Below are 21,084 nucleotides of genomic sequence, written 5' to 3' on the forward strand. Positions count from 1 at the left end.
TATTTAACAACAACAAAAACAAATTAGATTTAACAAACTTTATTTTAGAGGGGCATACTAATACAAGCACAGACTGCAATAAGCAAGACTTAAAATAACCAACTTGTCACTTTTATCACTTAAGGTATTGAAAGCACAAGTACAATTTTATCTTAATGATTACTAAAATTAACAATTATAATTATTATTAATACAATATAATATTCATACCAACTAGGTTTAATTTTTATTAAACCTAGTTGGTATGAATATTATATTAAGTTATAGTATTATAACACCCGCTAAAGTTTTTATATCAAGCAGCAAATCCAAATTGAAATACTCAATTTTAAATTTTAGGATAATTTAAAATACAGCATACATATAATATTATTATGATTAAATTTTTTATTTAAATCGTTTATCTAAGCATCTAATAATTCCATAAAATGTAGATTGTTAAACTAAATCTATAACATGGTGCCACTATGTACCTACACCACAAATTCCTAGCCATATCCTAATCCTAGTCTAATAATATTGTAAACGTGAAAGTTTGGATGTTTGTTAAATTCAATTGTTACTCAATCACGCAAAAACGGATGAACGGATTTGGATGCAATTTGGAATAGAGATAGATTATACCTTGGATTAACACATAGGCTACTTTTTATCCCGGAAAGTCGGAGTTTTGAAAAATTTAAATCCACGCGGACGAAGTCGCGGGCATCAGCTAGTATGCCATATATTCGCAGCGCAGGGTCATCCACCTCATGTTGGTGCGGGTAGGGCTGATGGTCAGTGATGCTGAACATGCGGCTGCCGTGTGGCATCAAAGTGGGCTTTTCAAGCCACGCATGCGGGTGGCGAGGCGCCAAGGCCTTCCGACTAGCCTTTTTCCGATATAGAAAAGAGTCTCAACGTCACATACCATAACATGACGCCATGAGGCACAAATTCACCGCCGGATCGTGGCTAAAAGAAACATCATTTACCTACTCTATGATATTAGAAATACGAAACTGAGTGACATAAAACTTTAACATTACACCAACCATAATAAAACGCCTTGTGGCCCAAAAAAACTCGGTTGCCGTGTGGTGCTAAACACAAACCAAGTTTCCTCTAGAACTAGAACTACAAAACCGTGCGACATAGCACTTTGACATGGCGCCATGTGGTGCCAACAAAATTCTTCGCCATACAATATTCACAGTGCAGGTTCATCCACCTCAGGCTGGTGCGGGAAGGTGTGATGGTCAGTGATGCTGAACACGTACATGCGGCATCCGAACTGCAACAGGGCGCCGTGTGGCACCAGCGCAGAGCCCTCCCAAGCCGCGCCCGAGGGGGGCGGCACGCCAGGGCATTTGCATTCTGTCTCTTCTTCTATTGGTACGGTGAGAGAGCCGTTGAGTCTGAAGAAAACCGGCCAAGTGAGAGTGAAACTCGCTCACCGAGGGTTCCGTACTTCAGTCGTATTCTTTCGACATTTTGCACGATAAATCAAAAACTATTAGGCATAATAATCTGTTTCAGAATGTACAGGTAAAGTGATTTCTTATGATACCCCATTTGGTATAGATAATATGTACTTTGAAAATTAAAAAAAAAAATGTTCAAGAACACATTTTAATTTAAGGCTTTCGGATTTATTCCTTTACTTGTGCTATAAGACCTATCTACCTACCAAATTTCATGACTCTAGGGCAACGGGAAGTACCCTACAGGATTTCTTGACAGACATACAACAAAGTGATCCTATATAAAGGGTTCCTTTTGACGTACGGAACCCTAAAAACAGGATTGTTTGCCCTGACGATGATGATTATGTCATACTTCGAATGGAAACATTTCTATTAATGTGCTTGTCAAGTGCATAGCTTTTATAGTTTATTTTTATAATGGCTATGACAGACGGACTGGACGAAACTTTAGGGTTCCGTAGTCCACTGAACAAGGAAAGAAATACTTAAATGGGAAATATTATATGTATAATGAACATCGTACCGCGGCGGTTTGGTCCTCCTGTGGCGCACGACTTGCCGCAGTGCCTGCGCGCGCGACTCAGCGGCGGGTGGCGGCGGCGCGTCGGCTGCGCTGTCGTGCGACAGGTCGCAGGCGTACAGCACGCCGTTCACGCGCGAGCCCCACTCCGAGTAGTTGATCAGCTCGAAATGGTGCGTCACCTACTCAGACAACATCGTATGAACAATATAAGTTACCAGAATTAAGACATCCAGTCGTCATGCTGGGTTTTCCACCAGCGAGTTCCACCTAGCAAGGATGGACCACGACATGAACCTAATAGGCAGTGGCTAGGCGGGGCAGCGTCCCGGGGCCCTCAAGCTCAGAGGGCCCTCGAATCCTTACCAGAAAATCTCGATCAAACTGAACTTTTAAAAATTTCTCCCATTTTCAAAATAAATATGACAGGTTGCAACCCGGGTTTAATCATGGCAACTCAGTTGAGAGAAATTCAAAAGTTATATCTAGGGAATTCCCCTAAATTCTTTCTGTGGGTTGGCAGTGTTGTCAATTTGACGAATAGCGATATGTGCGTTTTATTATTCATCGATGTGCGTTTTATTGTGAATTTGAGTAGAGACTTTTTTTTCGAGAAACCTAACCAGTTTAGATAGCAGCGGGCCCCATTTTTTGATTTGCCCCAGGGCCCTTACTTACCTAGCTACGCCACTGCTAATAGTTTTCTACTTTCTAAGCAGCATCGTACCAAAACCTTAAAGCGCTTAGTCATTATAAGACTGCCGGTAGAGTAAACCAAGCATCAGTCAAAATTGCCAACTAGACTAATTTCTCATATGAAAAATAGTTAATGCCTGCGACTTCGTGATAGTGGATTTAGATTTTCAAAAATCCGTTGCAGCGTGATTGAAGGACAAACCAACATACAACCAAAATTTCGCATTTATAATATTAATATTGTATGGTTATGGTAGTGATTACAAAGTTGATGTGCGAATAAGTTTGTTTGACTGACCTCGTCGCAGAATATAATCGCATGTCGCGGCGATACGCGGCGGCAGCGGCCGTCCAACACCACGTCGCAGGCGCCGTCGCTGCCGATGCTCAGAGACGACAGGCGCATCGGAATCGCGCGACCCAACGCCGCTTCGCCGCCATTTCTGTGGCAAAAAAAACCGGTCCAATGCGAGTCGGACTCGCATATGATGGGTACTACGGGACCATCATGCGAGATATAATTTTTTATTAGCATGGCGGCCATTTTGAATTTTCCTTTGCTAAGAACATTGGCGGTTAATATTTCTTAAACTCGGCGCGTCTTGCAGACTGCGGACAGGCACAAAAACTGGTGAGTTCGTCTGGAATCTATTGACTCACTTGGCAGGTGGCTTCAGTTCGCATAACGCAGCCTTAACGAGCGCATCGGCAAGGTCCAGTGCGGGGTGTGGCGGTTTAGGCACCGGGGAGGGCGCGGGTGCAGGAGCGGGGCCCCACACTGTAGCCGCGATCCGTTCTCGGTCTGCACGCGGTAACAACTCCGACGGTAGGGGCAAGCGCCGCACGCCGAGTTTGGCGAGCCGGGCACGCGTGGCGGCACGCAGCGCAGAGGCGGCGCGCGGGCCCCACGTGCCGGTGCCGCTGCGGCGCCAGCGCCCTGCGCCCGCCTCGCCAGCAGCTACCTGACAACAGAGAAATACTTAGTTCGGCCTTTCGCACACGGAATGACGGCAACACAATCTAAACAAACAAAAGGCAACTAATAAATCTCTCGCGGCGTATCTCAACTTGCTATATGAGCCTATTCAAAACTGTGAAGCGACGCGATCTGGATTTCATACATAGGGTCTTGCTATCCGAATTTTTGCGACGTGATTCGGGTCGCGAATTATTTTAGAAAAAATTCATTCAAAACCCCTGTATGTTCCCCTGTAAGTTTGAAGCTTTTGAAGCTAAAGCTTTGCTTGAATCTGTAATTTTGTGCTGGAGAAAATTACGGATTCAAGTAAAGCTTCAGACCTTTGAAAGTGTCAGTGCTTTGTGTAATTTTTTTCTAAAAAAGATTCTAAGATCCAAAGATCTTAGAAGCTCTTTTGCAGAGGCTCTTCAACGGTTTTGATTTAAAGTATCTGGATTCTTATAAGGTGTAATAGGGAATGGATGTTCAATTTTCCTCACTTGTTGCAGCCGTTGCCAAGCCAGCAGTTTAATGAGCCTCTCGTCCAGCTTCTGGAGCTGTTCCTCGACGGTGGCCAGCAACTCCTCTACACCTTCTTCCGCACAGAGCTCCAAGCGTTGAGGCTTCGAGCCGCGCTTGCCAGGACTCTTGTCCTCGCTTTGAGACACTTTGCGTTTCTTCACGGACGCTGTTAGGTGCTCGAAGTCGGAGTCTGAGAAGTCGCTCGAATCTGTATTTCTTTCCAACTGTGGATAAATATTGATTATTTACTAGCTGATGCCTGACTCTCCAGGTCTTTAACTATACTCATGCAAAAAATCTCGTCGATCCGTTGCTCCGTTGCGACGTTATTGAAGGACAAACCAACACTTTTATCCCGGAAAATCAAAGAGTTCTCACGGGCTTTTTAAAAAACCTAATTCCACGCGGACGAAGTCGCGGGCATCAGCTAGTTGTACATAAACAGATCTCAACCATGCTTGTGTATTTAATTCTTATGTCTGTGACCCGCGCAAACCGCCATGTTGTAACTTCAGATCGGACTACTTGTTTTGCGCGTACTATGTATACACTGGGCATCTAAAGTTTAATATTTAAAACAAACAGATATTGCTCTCTTATTATTCTCTTCTAGGTTCTGCTAGCTGCTTTCAGATCCTCTTGCGTCCTTTTTAGTACTCTCCTTTCTGTTCGGGCGAATATAAGGACAATTTGCCTAATCCACTATACTCCAGGTATGAAACATTCATCCACATCCATACTAATATTATAAATGCGAAAGTTTGTCTGTCTGTCTGCTAGCTTTTCACAGCCCAACAGTTTAACCGATTTTGATAAAATTTGGTACAGGGTTAGCTTAGGTACATCCCGTGGAAGAAATAGGCTACTTTTTACCCCGGAAAATAAAAGAGTTCCCACGGGATTCTTTAAGGCCCATCCGTTTGATTGATTTATATGAAATTTGGTACAGAGGTAGCTTGCATCCCGGAAATTGACAAAGGTAACTTTTTATCCCAGAAAATCAAAGAGTTCCCACGGGATTTTTAATAAAGCTAAATCCACGCGGACTAAGTCGCAGGCATCCTCTATTAGATAAATATTTCTTTAGTTCTTTAAATTTTCTGACCATGGGTTCATTTTCTTCTATAGCTTTGAGGTCCTCATCGGCGTCCTTTTTAGTGGCCCCCTTCAGTTTCGGCGACTTCAACGGGCATTTCCCTTCGCCAGTGTACTCCGGGCATGAGAGATTCATGCATATCTGCGTCACGTCATCCTCTTCATCGGAGTCTTCGTAGGAGCCACCGGCTTTGAGGTGTTTGAGTACTGAAAATTACTTTTGTGTTAAGTTGATGTGCGCCAAAATATATCAAATTCATGTTCAGCGCATCCTTTTCTTTCGGCTTTAGTAGGAAAAGGTCAGAGTAGGTTTATTTCTATCTCGTCATATAACATAGAACACGCTTCACAAAATTTTATATCATATAGTAATATGAAACATATAAAAAAACATAACTTCCATCCCAAATTACAAACTATATACCGAGCAGTTTTTTTTATTGAAAGTTTCTCAATTTGCTTTAAGGAGCAAATTTTAAAAGCCTAAATATAATTAAACTTCACTAGTGGCAGTTTAATTATTTTTATTGAACTACCACTCCGGCCGGGTGGCCGGCCAGAGACTGCCTTTTTGACTGACTTCATATAAAGGAGGAGGTTACTCAATTCAACACAGTTTCTTTTATTTTACAAAGTTGTCGTTATGGGCTCTGAGTCTGTTGGTACTGGGTCGATTTATATTGTACTGTAAGATTTCGAGTTTCGATATCAAAATCTACTACTAAGTATACTAGATATAGGTGTGATGATATTTTGTTTCGGCTTCGTACCTTTCTCGCAGCGCACGTGCTCGCGGCGGGAGGGCAGCAGGGCCGGGGGGCGGCGGTAGTGCAGCCGCACCATGCGCGGCACCACCACGCGCCCGCGCATGCCCACCGGAACTTTCACCCTGCACCATACATTGGTGCTCATTAGGATGCCAACTAGATTTTGGAGTCATCATGATGATGTTTACCATGTTGACTAGATTTTTTAATCCACACTGCCATTTTATCCGACAGGTGGCGGCATTTCAAACCCCTATTTCACCCCCTTAGGGGTTGCATTTTCAAAAATCCTTAGCGGATGCCTACGTCATAATAGCTATCTGCATGTCAAGTTTCAGCCCGATCCGTCCAGTAGTTTGAGCTGTGCGTTGATAGATCAGTTGGCCAGTCCAGTCAGTCACTTTTTCCTGTTACATTTAGATAAGAAACGAATAAATTGCAAAACTAACGAAAAGCATACTTAACAATAATTTCAAAGTCTTAAGTTTGTTCTAAAAATCCATTACTTTTGCAAAAAAAAAAAGGTAATACTAAACGTTGATTTGCGTTGTTAAACACAGCGCATCTCGCTCTTGAGTATGTTACGCCCGTAAATGTTGATTGGATAAGCATGCTCTCACGTACAACCACGTGCTATCAAAGAGAGAATTCTTAATTCGTACAGTACGCGGCAGAAAGACCTTGACCTTTAGAAGGAGATAGCAGATTTATGGAGTTGTCTCTGTCGTTGAGACCGACAAAACGTCATACAGGTATGAGTGACAGAGACAACGCTCTACAAAGCCGAAATGTCATTCTAAAGGCCGATGTACATTACTGTCTGCCGCGTACTGTACATGTCATGCACTCACCGGAAGGAGGGTCTAGGGTTACGCGCGCGACGTATGAAGTCAACCTTGACCGCGTGCTGGTCTACGGGCCCACTGAACCGCTCCCATAGCGCCGCACGTTCTGTTGCGGAGATAGACCGCACCAATTTCCAGTCCTAGTCAAAAGAGTGATAAAAAACCGGCCAAGTGCGAGTCAGGCTCGCGCAACGAGGGTTCCGTACTACAGTCGTATTTTTTCGACATTTTGCACGATAATTCAAAAACTATGATGCATAAAAATAAATAAAAATCTGTTATAGAATATACAGGTGTGTGAATATAACTAATAATTAGTATTTTCAACTTTCGAAGTGAGATAACTATATCAAGTGGGGTATCATATGAAAGCGCTTTACTTGTACATTCTAAAACCGATTTTTATTTATTTTTATGAAAAAATACAAAAGTTGTATTTTTTCGACATTTTACAATAACAAACAAAATAACATAATTAAATAAAAATTTAACAAAAATATTTTGACGAAAAAAAAACTTTAAAATCCTGCAAGTTTGAACACATAGTTGAATGAGCGCATGCACCAGCAGATTCAAGCCGCGCAAACGGGAGCGCTCGCCTCGGGTGACCATATTTTTGCGGGACAACGACTCAACACAACAAGCATAGGTGTAACTTAGTAAGTTTTCATTAAATATTATTGAAATTTTGTGTTTCGCATATACTAAAACATACGTTGTATTGGAATGAGAAACACTCACAATGTATTGTTCGACGTGATTGGGACACATCCATCGTCCAGTTGGAAGGGCAGTCAGTGGTGGATCCAAGCAGTCCTGTAACAATATCATAACTCTCATCCAACCATTAAAGGAATGAGGAAGAACTAGACCAACAAGTTTGTTCTCGAATAATACAACATCAAGAGTCCATCTTCCATGGAACACATTCCCATTATTACTTTCTTTGGTCATGTATCAAGCAGAGAAAATATACAGATTAAACTAGCTTATGCTCGCGACTTCGTCTGCGTGGAATTAGGTTTTTAAAAATCCCGTGGGAATTCTTTAATTTTCCAGAATAAAAAGTAGCCTATGTCACTCTCCAGGTGTAGGGTATTTATACCCATGCAAAAAATCACGTCAATCCGTTGCACTGTTGCGACGTGATTGAAGGACAAATCAACAAACAAACACTTCGGCATATATAATAAGGGTACTGAGTAAAGAGTTTAAAACAAACAAACAAAATAAAATGATGGTCTTGCTACCTGATGGAAGAGTAGAGGGCAATAGTCACACTGCAGTAGCGGGGCCAGCTTGCAAGTGGCGCGACACACGAAGCAAGACTTCGCTGGCAGAGGCACGCAGCCCCAAGCGTCCACCGACACTACGCCGTTGCCGTTTTTGCCATTAACCTCTGAAAAGGAAGGTACGTATCATCGTCATGATCAACCCATAACCGGCTCATTACAGAGCACGGACCCTCCTCTCAATAAGAGAAGGGTTTGGCCATAGTCCACCACGATGGCCAAGTGCAGATTGGCAGACTTCACACACCTTTAAGAACATTATGGAGAACTCTCAGGCATGCAGGTTTCCTCACGATGTTTTCCTTCACGAATAAAGCAAGTGATAATTAATTTCTTAAAACGCGCAGAGCTCCGAAAAGTTAAGAGGTGCGTGCCCGGGATCGAACCTACGACGTCCCAAATAGGAGGCGGTAGTCATAGCTACTAGCTACCACGGTTTAGGTATTAATTTCTCAAAAACGTAATTTTGCTAAATCCAATCGTATTTTAGTCCAATGTAATCGATACTAATATTATAAATGCGAAAGTGTGTGTTTGCTAGCTTTTCACAGTCCAATTATTAAACCAATTTAAAATTAAAAGTACAGAGATAGCTTGCATCTCAGATCATTTTTGGTCCTGGAAAATCAAAGAGTAAGAGTAGGGGCATCATTTACTTGGTACAGAGATAGATTGCATCCTAGACAGACATAGACTACTTGTTATCCCGGAAAAGTTCCTATGGGATTTTTAATTTAAAAAATGGGCCAAGTCACGGGCACCATATAGTCTAAATATATAAAAAGAAAAGGTGAGTGACTGACTGAATGACTGATCTATCAACACACAGCTGAAACTATTGGACGGATCGGGCTGAAATTTGGCATGCAGATAGCTATTATGACGTAGGCATCCGCTAAAAAGGATTTTTAAAAATTCAACGCCTAAGGGGGTGAAATAGGGGTCTGAAATGTTTGAAGTCCACGCGGACGAAGTTGCGAGCATAAGCTGGTTTGATAACAAACCTAATATCAAAGTTACCTTTTTCAGTGCCAGGGAATATACAAGGGATCTTCATTTCACGCGGCAACTCAAACTGTTTAGGGTTCATAACTTTGGCTGCCTTCACCAAGATCTCCATTGGTGTAAGGTCATGTTCCGGTTCAGGCTCTTTCTTGATCTCTTCCTCTTCTTTGTCGTCTTTCTTCTTCTTGCTGAGCGAGTTAGCGCGACTACTCCTTTGTGATCTAGGTATAAAAACTTATTTTTACTAAATATCACTACCCATCAGCGGCGAAGAGTCAATATAACACGATTCCTATGGGCTTCTCTTTAAGAATTGGCATACCTATAGCGTAGGTACTACTTCACATAAATGTAGGCCAAAGGTCCGATTGTCACGCATGCTAAATTTTTTTTGTTATTATATTTAAGTTAAAAGCATACTGCATATCAGCTAATGTAAGGTACCATACACCGTATAACCCGCAAGATATCGGCTTTCCCAGATAGATTTTTGCTTAGTATCTATCTCTTTCATTTCCCTAGCGAAAGCGAAAGAAGCGAACTAGGTCTGTCTCGCTTTACGGGTGACGAACAAAGAGCCCACCAATTTAATCTGGCCCAGTAGCGAATACGAATTTGCAACTCTGACAGGTCAGACAAATTTGACGCTAATAACTCTGTTGGATCCGAGTTACCCTATAATACCTCCGGAACAGCTGATATTCTTTTAGGTAAGTACGTTTCCGGCTTCCCTTTTTCAGATTTTCACCCTTCGCCACTGCTACCCATATGGTTTGTCCTTCAATCACGTCGCAACGGAGCAACGGATCGACGTGATTTTTTGCATGGATATAGTTTGAGACCTGGAGAATGACATCCCCGAAAATCAAATTGTTCTCACGTGATTTTTAAAAACCTAATTCCACGCGAAGTCGCGGGCACCATCTAGTATTTTAAATAAAAACTTGTAGTACATAACTGAAGGGTAACAGCTTCTATGAAATCATGTTAAGCTGCTGGTTTCACTACCCAACCGACCTAGTCTTTGGGAATTGCCTGATACTGAAATTGAGATATTTTCGCGCCATTCAAAAATAAGATGTCTGCGCAGGTATAACTACGCAGAATAACTTACAAAATATGTTCAGGGATGACTTATAAAAGTGGTACTGTACAGTATTTATATTAAAAAATGGTCAGTCTTCTTATCAATGTGGCTAATTCCATTGTACACAATCTCTAAACTAAACTAAAATGTCACGCCTAAATCTATTGCTATCCCTTTCATAATGTTGCTTACGGGAAAGGATGGCACTAGATTTAGACCTGTTAATTTAGTTTAGTTTAGAGATTGTGTACAAGAGAATCGGCTTCATTGTCAGATTAATTGTCGATAGCCGACTCTCTTCCAGCATTTCATCATAGGCACTGGTAGTGTGGCCTACACACATTAGTGTAGTAAGTGAAACTATATGGGTGACCCTGGCCTAAATGCTCACCTTGAAGCAAAGGAGAAAATTTACACTTTATGACAAACTTAAATAAATTTTGTATGTATGATTGTATGTATATTCTTTATTGCACCACAAAACACAAATGACAGGTTACAAAAAGACATCTTAAAAGTAGGTATAAGTCCCGCAAATTGTTATTGCGCTGGAGCCATGTCTCATTAACATCGAAATGACGTCATTTTGACGTCATTTGGCGTATATTTAAGAAAAAATATACCATCAGCTCGAAACTTCAGTCCAGTGCTGACGTCACAAAAATGGCGGTCATGCGCATTAGCAATTTGCGGGACTTATACTAAAAGGCGGTCTTATTGCTAAGTAGCCATCTCTTTCGGATAACCTTAACGCTAGAGAGAAAATGAACAAATGGAGAGTGAGAGGCATGAAATTTTGTGTATTTGTGTGTGTAAATTTTCTCCTTCCTTTCTTCCTCCTCTCACCTGGTCTTCTTATCAGTGTCAGATTTGTTGTCAGCAGGCGACTGTGCCCGGCTGGAGCGGGTGCTGGCTGGCTTCTCATCATTGGCATAGCACTCGCGACACAGCCAGAGACCTGACGGGATGTCATTTTCATCCAGAGGTGGATCACTGGAAATAATATACCTTGATAAAAAAAATATGTGTATTAATTTATTTCATTTTATACTAGTTACCAATACTTTATCTAGTACATGATGTTTCTCTAGCTACAGTACACGGCCGAAAGTGATGAACATCGGCCTTTACAATGACATTTCATCTTTGTAGAGCATTGTCTCTGTCACTCATACCCATATGTCGCTTTGTCGGCCTCAACAACCGAGACTGTGCTCTACAAATCTCTAAAGTTCTCTCTATGTAAAGTTGCATACTCTGCACTTGGCCAGCTGTTGCACTATGGCCTAAGCCTTCTCATTCTGAGAGAAGAGACCTAGTGGCCCCTGAGTTGTGATATTACCAACATTTGAAACACATACTTATTATAAAATTTAAACTCACTAGCATCCAAGATGAAAGCTGGCTGGGCAGCGGTCACAGCATATCAAATCACCCCCTTCACCACATGCATCACACGAGTCATGATTATGTCCTTTTCCTGGCCGCTTGTAGTAAGGGTGTTGAGTTTTCTTTGGCTTTTGAGTGCTTATCTCTTCGTCTGGTGGTTTTATTAGCGCCCGAATAAGCTAAACAAATACGCCAAAATTAATTAAAAACTAAAAATTCAGGACAAAAAAAACTGCTAATTTTATTTATAAAACCTAGTAGACATAAAAGGTAAACAAGTCGCTTCTTTACAGAAAAGCGTTTATGGAAACGTAAGAATATTATGTACTAAGTTAAAATAGAGAGAAGTGTAATTAGGGTATTATGGATCTGACATAGTCACATAGTGATTGAAAGATCCCAAAAAATTTAATTTAAAAAAAAAAGATGTGCTATTAAATAAAATAAATCAGCTTATTACCGCGAAAAAGCTGATTTATTTTATTTTATTCAGATACAAGATTTACAGATACAAGCCTTTGACTGCAATCTCACCTGGTGGTAAGTGATGATGCAGTCTAAGATGGAAGCAGGCTAACCTGGAAGAGGTATATCAGTTTTTTTTTAATACACTTTGTTATGTATATCAAAGTTTGTGTTTAGAGTAGGTACCTACTTCTTACTTTGTTGTATGAATAAAGTTAATGTAAGTGGGTAGGTTGCAAAAAGAGTGACAATTAGTTCATATTGGCACTCCTCAGTGAATACATATTCTAATGGTGAACTCAAGTGTTTGATTTACTAATCCAAACATATTAACACTCATGCCCCTTTGGTTTCTACACGGCATCGTATTGGAACGCTAAATCGCTTGGCGGCACGGCTTTGCCGGTAGGGTGGTAACTAGCCACGGCCGAAGCCTCCCACCAGACAAAACTGATAAGCTGATACTATGATACAAACAAACAAAATTTTGAACCTCTGAAAAGCCGGGTAAAGGAGTCGCTTTCGCGTTTCTCCGTCAAGTTTTCATTTGTTTACCTTTACAGTCAGCTAGGGAGCATAGCGATTAAAGAAGAGCTGGCGTCTCTCTTTAGGAAGCTGAACCGACCCAGTTCGTCATTGTAAATAATGATGTAGTAAGTAGTGTAAGTCTGCAAATTGAGCAGAAAGTGTATAATTTTACTTATTACCGGCATAAGTCCGCCAGACGTGTCGAGATCGTATCCCACGTTAGACATTTTGCGTCGAACTCCACAGCCGATGAGCCAAACTACAACATCCGTGGAATGAACACTAACAATTTTTCTTTGTGGCTTGTTACATTCCAAACATCCTCAATGAGATGAAATGTTGGTCAAAATAGCATTAACATAGCATTAACAATAAAAATAAAAAACAGAACAGAACAGAAAGTACCTAGATGAATTTAACCATATAATTTTTTTATATGGTTATATATTCAATGTACTCTGTGATTTTGGATCACCGACCAGAATTTTGGATTTTACTACATCCAAAGAGTAGCAATAAAATCACCACCACCGAGACCAACCCACAGAGTACAGAGTACATTGGTATCGTAGATAGAGTAATAAAGCTAGATACAGGAACGTTTGCTTTCTCATTCACACTAAAAAGAGAGCACAGATAAAGTTGAACGCTGCTAGCCATCCGAGAGTCGGTGAAATAATATTTGAAAGATTAGATAAACATCCGCCGGTCGAGACCGGTAGCGGCGGGCCGTCGTCGGGCAGTCGGCTAGACACTTCCGATAAAGTTACTAATGTGATAAACAGAGACGCAGCTACCCTATTTTTGTCCCTTATCGTGTAACCGATTTTTTTCAAGAATGCATACAAGGAATGCATCTTTAGTTGCACAACAAACCATGAGAATTCGTGGCGTAATTGTATGTCTCATTAGTTATTTACTTGTTTTCACATAAAAAACGTTTAATACAAATATTGTTGATCGGTTAATACAAATATTGACTACTAAACAATGGTAATAATAGGCTACTTGACAATTTTTTTAAGTTGGTCTTAAATGGTTAATATTTGTCCTATTATATCAAAAAAATTAACACTATATTTTTTTGCGCCCTAAAAACCGTAAAACTTTAATTTAAAAAAATATTTTTCTTAGACAGGTGAAAACACTGTCGGCCATGTTTGGCCGATAGATTATCTGTGCTCTGACGTCATGCATTTGTAAACAACAGTATAACCACAGGGTTATACTGTTGTTTGTTAAATTAAAGTTTTACGGTTTTTAGGGCGCAAAAAAATATAGTGTTAATTTTTTTGATATAATAGGACAAATATTAACCATTTAAGACCAACTTAAAAAAATTGTCAAGTAGCCTATTGTCGTGTTATTCATCGTTACGTCGTGCTATCGCTATCTCATACGCGGTTACACAGTACTTCAATCTAGCTTTTTAACTCAATCTACGATTGGTATACTATCTCTGGTATAAAGTGTGTTTGTTATCTATGGTATACTATAAGACCTATAAGACCGTTGCCATCACCGACCAGAAGAAAAACATTTTATGCAGTTTTTAGTCTATGATTTTCATAGACATGGTTTTTTTTCAAACAGGCTCTAAAAGCTCTGGGTTCTAACATTTTTGAAGCTGACAGACACAGATAATTTTGAGTAACCTACAGTGCCCACAGTAAATACACAAATCTAACAAGATGTTCACAGACGAAAAAATATTTAACCAATAGTCCGATTAAATCTCTCTTACACTTTGATTAGTATTTAGTAGCAAGTACAAGTATAGTTTTATAGTTGTTGTATTGAATAGTACACGACAGGTCGAGATGGCAGTCAGGGAGACGGGGGGACGCCTCACATACCCGCAAGTCACACTGGTTAGCATGGGATCTGTGTGGGTGTGCGGGGTGTTCCCACCCCGATTGCCATCTTGACCTGTTGCGTACCTACTATAATAACTGCTACACTGACCTGCAGTGCACTAGATGGCAAATGCCCACGGCCACGACTTCAATAGCGTGGATTATGGTTTATAAAAATCCTGTTATGTTTCTTCGATTTGTCGGTGTACGAAGTAGCCTATGTCACGCTCAAGGTCTATTAAAATATTCATAATCCATGCAAAAACCACATCCGTCTGTTAGGTAGGTTGCAGTGTGAATGTGGATAAACTAATAAACAACTTTTGTATTATAATGTCATTATGAATAGGGATTTTGAAAGAAGATATTCTTTGTTAACTGTTAGGTAATATAATAATTAGATTGAAAATCCTATCGTCACGGTATCGTTTTATATCATAATTCTTACAGCCAAGCCTCCTCCTGAGTTCTGACTGAGTCCTGTGACCTGTCATGACTCCTTAATACCGACTCTTGACTCCTGAATCCTGCTCACTGACTCATGCCTGCCATTTTTGTCACTATTACAGTGTAAATGACAGTAAGTGAGTTAATTTCTTGTCTAGCGGATGTTGCAAAGACTGCAACAAGATAGCAACATTTTACTAGCGGAAACTGCCATTTTTGTGACGTCATGGGCGGAGTTTAGTTGAAGATCGAATTCGGATTCGGTTGGCGGGCGCGGCCATCTTGGTGAATTAGTGACCTGGCGATTCGGTTTTAGTTAGTGAAAAATCATTTGTCATCCACAATGTCGGAAAGGGAAGATAATGTGTATAAAGCTAAGCTAGCCGAGCAGGCCGAGCGTTACGATGGTAAGTGCATATTTTTGAGCTATCTTATTTATTAGGACGTTTATTTCCTTACTATTTTTGCCGACAGTTGAAAGACGGAATTCTTGGAAGTAAAAGATTTTTGGCAGTCAGATAGCATTCTACATCCACAGTTCTGCTATTTTTTAGCTAAACATTACTTTATTACATTCATTTTAGGGCGTTTATCAGTATAAGTCCTATAAATCAATGGCATTCGCTAGGCTTGGTCAGCGATCGATGCGTCATCCGCCGGTGGGATGCCCTTTACCTTTTAGGCTGAAAAAAGATTTAAAACTGCTAAAATTCTTACAACGGAAGGTCCCTGGCTAATGAGTAATTGATTTCATATCTTAAAAACATAATTTCTGTACATATAATGACGTTTAGTCGAGAAAATGTACGAAAAAATGTCCTTTTTTCCTGGAGTCGTAATACTCGATCGATGTCATCGAATTCATTCATGCATAGCTTACCTTGGTGATATTTGTCGCTAAGAGATTCTAAATGTTCTAGATTATGTGGCAAAAGGTCATCTCTGCTCTGGGGAGCTTTTCACCTATTATTTCCAAACACATTGGCTGTGAACATTTCGGACTTTTATCATACATTCACATCTTTTGTGTCTCTACAAACTATTAACTGTAAGGTCTACCCTGTTCACACTTTCACACATGATTCATACAGAAATCTTGCAATGTCATATTCAATGTGTTAGCCATCAGCCTTATATAAAATTCGCAATGAATTTTCGTAAAGATGAACTTTCCTCTAATTGAATTCCAGACTCCATTTATCGTAGTTTTTATTATGTCGATTTTGATAAAACACGTTTTTGTGACTTACAACACAATTTCGACTTTGCAGTAGGTTGTGCACACTAATTTATTAATGAAATGGTCCTCTATAACAGATTTCACTATATTATCAACCTGGTCAAATGGACAAAAAATCAATTGGGAAAATATCAATGCAAGTGAAAGTGCAGTGATGTGCAAGTGAAATAAAAAGTTTCAATTCCTATGTCAGAAAACTTTCTAATGCATTCAAACTTTAAAAAGTGATATTAATATGCTGTGCTTAATGCCTCATAATTTTGATTGTATCTACTATGTATTTAGTATTTCAACACTACTTTATACTAAGTAATGAAATAGTATAATGTTTATTCTCAAAAGTTCTAGTAAAACTTATTTTCTTTCTTATCAATATGCTACAAAAATTAGGTCACATTGGTGAAAATTGCTTACCCACAACTATTTATTCTTGTCAAGTGCTGTACAGAATTGAAAGTCATGCCAGGCATGTTATATTCAGCTATATTCTACATAATTCTTAGTATTTGATCCAGGTTCTAATTTAGCACCTATACCTATTTAACCTATGTTAACATGATGTTAGTAGCTTGTTACTTGTAGTTGTTATTTGTTAAGCAACATTTCCTGCTAACTGGCTAACAACCAATTACTGAAAGCTCCTTAAAGTTTATTAATATTATATTATGTTTTAAACAATGATGTTGCAAGACATTACTCCACAAAAAAGTAACGGCTGTGTGGATGCATGTTATGGTGCATCCATGTATCCCGACTAATATTATAAAGGCGAAAGTTTGTGTGTGTGCGTGTGTATGTTTGTTACTCCTTCACGCAAAAACTACTGGACGGATTTGGCTAAAATTTGGAATGGAGATAGGTTATACCCTGGATTAACACAAAGGCTACTTTTTATCCCGGAAAATAAAAGAGGTCCCGCGGGATTTTGAAAAACGTAAATCCACGCGGACAAAGTCGCGGGCATCAGCTAGTCTGTAATATTTTTAACACAAAACAGATTTAAAAGTAGTGTTAAGCTTTTCACCATAAATATCCTTCCAAAAAGGATTGCATGAATTTTTATTCTCTTAATTTAATTGAGAATCTTTGTCATCCATAAACACTATCTACTTTCTCTTTCCAATACAAGATGTGCATTGATACTTAATAAGGGATGTGTGAAAAACCACCAATAGAATCGCTTCATTTTCATAGTTTACCTCACATAAGTCATATCTCAAAAGTTCTAGGTAAAGCATTAAAGCAATACCTCAGCTTAGGTTACTTTGGCTTAGGTTAGGAGACTTGGTGGAAATGGGTCAAATGAAGTCTAGATTAATTCCTATTTCCACATAGCTAGAGTAAATTGCTACTAAATTGGGCTGGGTTTTTTTCATCAAAATACTGGATGATCATCATCACACTCATATCCTTTAGAATTCTTAATAGGCAGATTCTAGCTGTTATATTCCCTATTTTCAGATTTATATCTGTTCTCATAAACAGCTGGATGCAAGTCAAAAAGTGCTGCTTATCTACCTTAATTTATTTTTTAGGGTTCCAATACTCAAAGAAAAAAAAGGAACCCATATATTATAACTTTGTTGTCTGTCTGTCGTGTCTGTTATAACCTATGGGGTACTTTCCATTGACCTGGAATCATGAAATTTGGCAGGTAGGTAGGTCTTATAGCACAAGTAAAGGAAAAAATCCGACAACCGTGAATTTGTGCTTACATAACAAAAAAATTAAAATTTGTTCATGTATTTATGATTACAGCTATAACAACAAATAATAAAAAATCCAAAATGTCCACCATGAAAATATAAATAAAAAATGTGTTATTTGTTATATAACGGTACAGAACCCTTCATGTGCGAGTCTGACTTGCACTTGATCAATTTTTTTCATTATGACCAGCCAGTAATAATAGTCCTTGTACCTAAACTGGCTGAGTTTGTTGTGGGCTCTTCTCAGACCTGGGCACGTTTGGAACCCTCGTAGCTTTGGTTTTAAGTTTGCGTAATAATTATCACCACTATATCTTACAAATCCAACATCTGACCATCAAAAAGACTAATTTATTACCTATTTTGAATAAATCATTTGACTTTGACTTTGACTTACTATAACTCTGTGCACACCACTGCTCATAGACATAGGTTCAAACATACATAATTATGGGTTGAATACTCCCTTCTTTTAAGTTGGTTAAAAATATGAATGCCATGCCATGAGCTCTACCATAGAAACTATAACTCTATACAATAATGGCTACATTATTTCCAGAAATGGTTGAGGCGATGAAGAATGTGGCCTCACGTAACATCTCAGACAATGAACTAACAGTGGAGGAGAGGAACCTTCTCTCTGTTGCATATAAGAATGTGATTGGCGCCCGGCGAGCCTCCTGGAGGATTATTTCATCAATTGAACAGAAAGAAGAAACAAAAGTATGTTCACTTTTTATACATAATTATGGGCCTCTGTGCACTTATCCATGATTTGACAGATCTGTGAAAAATGTATGAATCAAATGTATTTGTATGACGGCCAGTTCGAAGAATCACGGATATGAATCGAATACGAATGGGTGCTCAAAGGCCCTAAGACTACCTTTACCACTACCAAACTAAGATTAAAAAAGAGTGAATATCCATCTTCTATGCAAATTCGTCCCATCCCATCTTAGGAAACATTATAACTTTCCATCAGGTGTAATTGTGGTCAAGCTTGTGCTTATAGTGAATTTAAAATAATCTTTTATAGAAAACCTTTTCATAGAATTAAAAATATATGACAAATGAACTTGGTGGCTATCACTGAATTAGCAAATCAATACGCAGAAGGAAGAAAGAAAGAAATCATTCGTAAGATAGATTTTTGCAGTGTAACCATCAAGATCTCAATAGCTAAACCATGTCTACTTGACCCTTTGTTGCAACTACTTTATTTTCTATATTTTCAAGATTTTTCTGCGCACTAATTCCAAACTTACAGATCCCACAAGGAAAATTGTTAAAGGATGGCATTTTTAGGATTTTAAATTAAAAATTAAATTTTGCATATAAATTGTATAATCATCACTATTATATATACATAATAATATATGTGCTAATTCTAATTTGTAGCCAACAAATCTAGAAATGTATTTATTGGATTTTATTTTACTACATAATATTTACTTATATTATCTGCTTCAATCTGCCGTTATTCTTCATTTTGGGTATTATATATATCTGAATATTTGTGCGTATTGAGGTTATTCACCTGCTTATAATGTGGTTTACCTTGATAAAACTTCTTAATTGGTTAAGAAATTAATTATTATCAGCACATTGCCCTTTCTGTTCATTACTATACCAATGCATAATATTTGTATTTATGCATATTATACTTTTTTTATGAAGTATATTAGTACTATGACACATAAAATTACTTGAAGCTGAACATAATTATTAATTATTATAAAACAATACTATGACTTACTGACAAAAAATGTACAACCACAGCCTATGAATCCAATGAATCCAAAAACTTGTTGCATGTAGGTTCTGTCATGTAGACACATTAAACAAGGACTTTGGGGGGCGTCCATAAATTACGTAATTATCTTCCTACAGTAGTGTTTGCAAAGAGTAGGTTCTACTTAAAAACCTTTTTAACTCGAGTAGATATATTTAAAACGAGTGAATAGGCATCTTCTAGGTAAACGCGTCCCATCTTAGGCCACATCATCACTTCCCATCTTGTGTGATTGTGGTCAAGCGTGTGCCTATAAATGGATAAAATTAGAAACATACGGGTTTTTATTAAAAACCCTGTTTTTTTTTTAATGTGAAAATATTACAATATAACTTAAAGCTAGCCTTATCTAATTACTATACGAATCATGCCTGCATGGAATGGTGCCAAGAATACTGGCTGCATTTCCGCGCTGGACAGCCAGGCTGATCCGTTGCGCAAAAACAGCCAGGCTGAGCCAGCCCTTCTGTATAATTAATGTTAAATTAACTATTCTACTATCATCTACCACCCGTTGATGGTTCTAGTTCCAAGCACAAACATCGACTAACCATCAGTGCGCACTTGAAAGTTGAGTTGCGCAAGTTGAGTCGCAGCTGTGGCCTTTCAGATAATAACTGAAACTCAGCTTTATTCACTTATCCGTATGGTTGAAATTGGATTGAAGGGTGATCGTTTCTACCCATGTTTTGTATCTAAAAGGCCACCTCGACTAAATACGTAAGTGTGGCCTGACGAAAAAAGTAGCTTTCTTTTAGAATTAGAACAAAACACTAAACGATAAGGTCCAAAATAGTCTTGTAATCTCTCTCAAGAATATTAAATTGTCAATTCTATTGTTATTATTATTATTTCCCCATATTATGCGTAGTTATGTCGCAATATCCAAATCCATTTAATTCTTACACAATCACTCGTCGCCAGGCTAGGCGTCTGAAACAGGAGAACCAATGCGAGTGCGGTAAAATGGATCTTATTTCACAGAGTCGTATCGGTATTATCAATGTAATGGAATGTCGGTAAATCTCTGAAAATCCTTTGCTAAACAGATCACGTATGAGGTATCTATTCGCTTATCCATTACCGAAATTATTATCTGTGGTCGGATGAAACATTTTTCCACATGGATTTTTTCATCTGGCTAAGATTTTATCTGCATTACAGGAAAATGGTTCTTTTGTTATAGATTTTATTACATCTAGACTAGTTGATCCAGCGACTTCGTCCTCTTGGATTTAGGGGTTTTAAAGTCCCATGGGAACTTTTGATTTTCGGGAAAAAAGTCAAATTATCGTCGCTTAGGTTCTAATACATTCGCTAGAAAAAATAGAATCGAAAGATGCGTCGTCTTGGCCAGTCAGAAACAAGAAACGTCCAACAGAAACTCTTAAAAATAAACAAA

At 38.9% G+C, this 21,084-nt stretch overlaps 2 protein-coding genes across 2 annotated transcripts in view; one reads left to right on the forward strand and one right to left on the reverse strand.

Annotated features, from left to right (window-relative positions):
• Positions 1–57: 57 nt before the first annotated feature.
• On the reverse strand, positions 58–13,098 carry LOC117984922 (PHD finger protein 12). The gene is made up of 14 exons (XM_034971597.2): positions 12,815–13,098; positions 11,637–11,821; positions 11,100–11,246; positions 9,182–9,387; positions 8,120–8,268; positions 7,611–7,685; positions 6,876–7,009; positions 6,028–6,146; positions 5,268–5,464; positions 4,141–4,386; positions 3,343–3,644; positions 2,981–3,125; positions 1,990–2,168; positions 58–1,397 (listed from the first exon to the last, which is right to left on the reverse strand). The coding sequence occupies exons 1-14, from the start codon at positions 12,860–12,862 to the stop codon at positions 1,190–1,192; spliced, it is 2,340 nt and encodes a 779-aa protein (XP_034827488.1). The 5' UTR covers positions 12,863–13,098; the 3' UTR covers positions 58–1,189.
• A 2,059-nt stretch (positions 13,099–15,157) lies between these two features.
• The window catches only part of 14-3-3epsilon (tyrosine 3-monooxygenase/tryptophan 5-monooxygenase activation protein epsilon), a 30,003-nt gene continuing 24,076 nt past the window's right edge, over positions 15,158–21,084 (forward strand). The window contains exons 1-2 of the mRNA XM_034971602.2: positions 15,158–15,345; positions 18,447–18,610. Of these exons, the coding sequence (XP_034827493.1) occupies positions 15,282–15,345; positions 18,447–18,610 (228 nt within the window). The 5' untranslated portion in view covers positions 15,158–15,281. The remainder of the gene's footprint in view (positions 15,346–18,446; positions 18,611–21,084) is intronic.

The sequence above is a fragment of the Maniola hyperantus genome, chromosome 9, assembly GCF_902806685.2.
Source record: "Maniola hyperantus chromosome 9, iAphHyp1.2, whole genome shotgun sequence".
NCBI lineage: Eukaryota > Metazoa > Arthropoda > Insecta > Lepidoptera > Nymphalidae > Maniola > Maniola hyperantus.

What these genes read in the sequence shown, in the direction of transcription:
- LOC117984922 (XM_034971597.2), bottom strand. Translation starts at nt 12,862, where the DNA reads ATGTCTAACGTGGGATACGATCTCGACACGTCTGGCGGACTTATGCCG. An exon ending in ATTCCCTGGCACTGAAAAAG is followed by an intron (nt 8,269 to 9,181) that starts GTAACTTTGATA and finishes CTTCCTTTTCAG; the next exon opens with AGGTTAATGGCAAAAACGGC. An exon ending in CGATTATATTCTGCGACGAG is followed by an intron (nt 2,169 to 2,980) that starts GTCAGTCAAACA and finishes TTGTCTGAGTAG; the next exon opens with GTGACGCACCATTTCGAGCT.